Genomic DNA, 5,026 nt, shown 5'->3' with positions numbered 1-5,026 from the left:
AAAAAAAAAAAGGGAGGGAGGGAGGGAGGGAGGAAGGAAGGAAGGAAGGAAGGAAGGAAGGAAGGAAGGAGAGAGGGAGGGAGGGAGAATGGGAGGGAGAGAAAAGAGGGAGGGAGGGGAGCCAGAAGTGATACTACTCTCCTGTTACCTCTACCCTAGCCTAGCCTGGAAGAGCTAGAGGAGGACCAGTTAATGTGCAGGTCCCAGTGCACAGTGAAAACAGGGGGGCCCTGTTTAAAAATTATTAATAATTTCCACATATTGACCCCAGAGCATTAAACCAAGAGCAGGGCTCTTCTGGGTGCAAGGTGAGACCACACAGTCACAGGTCCATGAAGCTGCCACAGCTAGAGAGACCTCATTAAAGAAACCATCCTGCTCCCCCCATTAAGAAAATGCATGCAAATGGGTACAAGCTAGGTCTCAGTGAATTATAATAATACTTGAGGTTTATTGAGTATTTAGTATGTGCCAGACACTCCTCTAAGCATATGATGTGTATTAACTAATCTATTACTCCAAAGTAGGTTTTATTATTACATCCGTTTTAGAGGTAAAGAAATTGGAGCTCAGAGAGGTTACGTAACCTGTCCAGTGTCACACAGCTGCTAAGTGGAGCCATGATTGCAAATCCAGTCAGTTGGGATCCAGAGCCCGTGCTTTTAATCACTATGCTCCTGTTTCTCTCAAAGCAAATACCATTTCTCCAGAAGTCTCCAGTCCACGTCCCCTCCGAGTGTGGCAAACCAGGGCAAGAACAGAAATCGGTATTTGCTTACTCTTATGTCATAGTCTAAACCTACATATACATTCCAATATCTAATTTGCTTTTCATGGTTTTTTTTTTCCCTTCTATAAATGGGGACGCCTGTGTAAAACAAAGTAAAGAAGAGAAAAAAGAAAAGAAAATTTGCTGGTAATTCTATCAATCAGACATAACCACTGGTAATATATAGGTATATAGACATCTAGCCATCATACATGTTTCTCCAAATGCATTATACTTGAACTTTAAGCGTAATTGTCTATCTTGAAGAGTTTTCCAGACCACTAGATTTTCTCAGCAGCATCATTTTTAATGTCCCTGCACTATGCCATTTTATTTGTGTAAGATAATGTATGTATTCACATATTGTTGGACATTAGTGCTGTGCACCATTTTTGTTATTCAAAATAGTTCTGGGATCATAATTGTGTAGCTAAATCTTTGTATCCATCCATGATTATTTCTTGAGAAAAAAATCCTAGAATTTGAAACACTAGGTCAAAGGGCAAATTATATTTACTTAAGAAATTAAATTAAAACAAAACAAAAAGAAGACAGCACTGCCACCTTGCATTTCAAACATATTGCTGATGGCCCGTGGTGAGGTGCAGAGGTTTCCTGCAGTGCACACACACTGGGACGGCCACTAACACTTTCTAATGATTTGTTTCATGGCTTCATACCATCTCTGTCCTGCCATCTCTGTTTTAGATTGTGGCCAAGAAATACCGCAACTATGATATCCCAGCTGAGATGACAGGCCTGTGGCGGTACCTCAAGAACGCCTACGCCCGTGATGAGTTCACTAACACCTGTGCAGCTGACAGTGAGATCGAATTGGCCTACGCTGACGTCGCCAAACGCCTCAGCCGATCCTGAGCACAGCCATTTTGCCCCATCCCCACTGCAGAAGGACTCAACCACTCCTCTAAGACTCCAGCTTCATAGACTCCTCTTTCTCACTGCCTTGAGGCACACTTTTTGTAATCAAGCCTCATCCTTGCTGGTATCCTGGGAACTCCAGCTTGCTCTCTTTCACGAAGGTCCGCACCATCCCTGGCCTCCTCACATAGGAATCTAGCAGAAATGATAGACACAGTCCACCTCTTGGCCTGCCAGCCTGATCTGGGCTCAGCATGTTTGGGGTCAGTCAGTGTTGGAGAGCCCACATATGGGATTGCCACTGGCTTCTTCTGCCAATATCAAAATACCTTCTCAGATGCTTTAGAAACATGCAACACCAGCTCCTTTTCTACCCTCCTCTCCGTCCATACCTACAAGGCCAAGGACAAATGCCATCATCCTTCTTAGAAAGAGATCTATTACCCCATTAGGAGAGACAGAGAGAGTGAATGGAGGAGGACCGAGCTGGCTGTGGACTTGGGTGTCTGGTAAACACAGCTTCAGTCTCACTACTTCTAACACTCCGGTTATTGGGCACTAAGAGCCAGACTGGAAAGTCACTTGAGACACAGTCTCAGTTTGTTGCAGTGCCAGGAATGCTGTGCTGCTGCTGCGCACCTGGCCCGTGCTGTCCCTGGCTTCCATGCTGTCCAGGCCCTGCCAGAAAAGGAAATTGGCATGCAATTCTAAACTGCAGTGACTGGGATGGGAGGGGAGGGGAGCAGTGTTGATGCCAAAAGGCCCACGGGGTCTACCAGCCATGGGGTTTGCTTGCTTAGGAGTAGTTGTTTCAGTGGTGATTACAGGCCTCGGTTTGACTGTGCTTACCAATGAGTGGTTTTTGAGTTATGAGAAAGTGGATGGGAGTGGGAGGAGGAGGGATGGGTGAAGACAAAAGAGTTCTTTATGACTCTTGATGTTCCCTGGTAAACTTTTAAAAAGGCCTTCTCTCATGATCTAAGTCTTGGACTGGTGGCGTCATGTAACTGCTAACCGTACAGTAAAAACCCAAGAACGGGCCAAAAATGTCTTCCTGGTTTCTCCAAGCTGCTTCTGGAATGCAGGTCTGTTGGCTGGGTGCTCTCCAGCAGTTGCTCCTGCCTGATTCGGCTATAGCCTGTAATGGGTAAGAGCCACGTTTAGGAGGTGGTCAGATCATGGAACACCTTAGGAAGAAAGTCCATGAGCCTTTCTGACTAGAAAACCATGTGGCTTGAACTTGAAGAAAAATATAGACCCATCTGGGTTAATTTTCCTACAATCAGACTTAACTGCCAGATGAAAAAAAAGGAAAAATTTTTAAGCTAATATTTCACTCTTTTGTCATTCTCCTTGAGTTTCATCTCCTAAAAAGCTTACCCAGCCCGAGCTTGGGGACCTGCGCAGAGGAAACTAAGAAAAATACTCTCATCAACTCCCTCTCCCAGTGAACGCCCAGTGAGAAAATCCATTTGCCACAGGCCCTTACCTTCAACAATCCCCCTTCTATGGCGTTCGCTGGGAAAGGGTGAGGCTCCCAAGTGCCGGAAAGCCCCTGGACTTGGCTCATTTCTCAGTAAGGGCAGGACAGCACGGGTCCTTTCCATAGAAACATCAACAAATTCTAACCCAAGCAATCCCTGGACCTACCTGCCTCCAGGGATCTCTGAAGAAAAAAGGTGACCCATTGATCAAATCAGAGGAGAGGAAGCAGGAGGCCTCCTAGAGCCCACTGAGGAAGAGGAACTTTCTCAGTAGGACACTTTATAAGCCTGAGAAAGCTTTGAAAAGACAGAATGAGTTGATTCATTTCCACCTCTAAAGGAACCTTTCCAGGTCCCCCTGGAAACTGTGCCCTGGAGATGTTTAACAAGGAGAACTGGTGAGGAGACAGTCCTTTTTTACTGTAGGGAAAAGCCCCAAACTGGCCTCCTGGGGAATGAGGGCTGGAATGATCCCGAAGGCCTTTTAATTAGTGTGAAATCCTGCTGTACTCAGAAATCCTTCCCCGAATTTACAGCACAGGCAAGATGACCTAAGAGGCAGTTTACTTCCCTGAGACCCACAGTTGGGCTGTTCTGGAAACACATCTGTGAATCATAGCCAATTGCCACAGAGAAAACAGAACCAAGCGTCCGGTGAGGTGACTCCACCCCAGAGAAGGCTGCAGAATTCCAAGGACTCGGATTGGATGTTCAGAATTCAGCAACTGGCAAGTCCTTAAAAACAAACAGGCCAAACCAAATCAATATTGCTGTTTCTAGATGTCCCTTCTTGTGGTTGAGTTAGTTTTACAGAGATAAATATATTAAGGCAAGGAGGTGGGGATGTTATATGATCAATTATAGCCATTTAAAAGAGAGGGAGGAGTTACAGAAGGAAGGCACTTCTGGGTCCTTAATTCAGAAATATCTTCATATTTCAGCACTGGTTTGTCATATAACGCAAGTGACTCTGGACTAAGAGTTATGGTGTCTTATGACTAGATTTATTATGGTATATTAAAGTAACAATACCATTAACATTACCTTCCTTTTTTTTTTTTTTTTTTTTTCAAAAGAGATCTTTCTCCAGATGCTTCAGCCTGTCTAGGCTTCTTATCATATGTGCAGCACATCATGTCTCAGCAACAGTGTGGTGAGGTCCTTAGGTGGCCCAAGAACAACTCAGGGAGCATGGGAGGGTCTGCAGTTGGGACCCCACACTACACAGCTATAGGGTAGGAGGCTTCTTTGTCATTGGTCCTGAATGAATACGAATCGCTCAGAAAGCATTTTGGTGGCACAGAAAGGGGATGTATTTGTGTGGAGATCTTATTTTATTTTGTATTTATTTATCTCCTTTGACTTGCACAGCACTATTGGGGGTGGGGGAAGCAGGGTAGTGGGAGATGAAGAGAGAAGCAAGAGTCAAACTCAGAATGACTGAGTTGAATTCACCGTCTATTCAGCACTGCCTGTTTCTGAGGTTGGCCCAGAGAGAAGGTATTGAGTAAGATCTTAACAACTATAAAAAAGTAAGCTGGATAAGGAAAATCATGATGGATCCAGAGCACAGTTTCTTCAGCTCCTGATACAGAAAGTCAAATGCTTGATAAATTCAGTCACAGATGTGAGCATGGCTATATTCTTTTAAACAAGAAGTAGAGTGACCTAGCACTAAGCAAATGAACTGAAATGTCGGAAACACAGTCCATCAGCTTTTTTGGCCACACGATCCCAAACTAGTTTTAGCTTGGGAAATGGGCCTGTCCTCAGCGTCACCTTCTTGTGCTGGTGGGGCCAGCGAAGTCTTGATCAGAAAAAGGCCACACCAAGAGTGAGGTTTCCCGGGCTGCCTTTTCAGGCCCTTGTCAAATGAAACAACAGGGGCCGGGCG

The 5,026-nt window shown here is 45.0% G+C and overlaps 1 protein-coding gene across 2 annotated transcripts in view; it reads left to right on the top strand.

Moving 5' to 3' along the window:
• The window catches only part of CLIC5 (chloride intracellular channel 5), a 173,396-nt gene extending 170,209 nt beyond the window's left edge, over nucleotides 1–3,187 (top strand). The window contains exon 6 of one of the 2 annotated variants that reach the window (XM_025382424.1): nucleotides 1,478–3,187. In XM_025382424.1, the coding sequence (XP_025238209.1) occupies nucleotides 1,478–1,645 (168 nt within the window). In that variant the 3' untranslated portion in view covers nucleotides 1,646–3,187. The remainder of the gene's footprint in view (nucleotides 1–1,477) is intronic. The other variant, XM_025382425.1, reaches the window with a different exon arrangement.
• Nucleotides 3,188–5,026: the final 1,839 nt, after the last annotated feature.

The sequence above is a fragment of the Theropithecus gelada genome, chromosome 4 (assembly GCF_003255815.1).
Source record: "Theropithecus gelada isolate Dixy chromosome 4, Tgel_1.0, whole genome shotgun sequence".
Lineage (NCBI taxonomy): Eukaryota > Metazoa > Chordata > Mammalia > Primates > Cercopithecidae > Theropithecus > Theropithecus gelada.
Note: the sequence above shows the minus strand (reverse complement) of the source record. Positions and strands in the feature narration are given on the sequence as shown.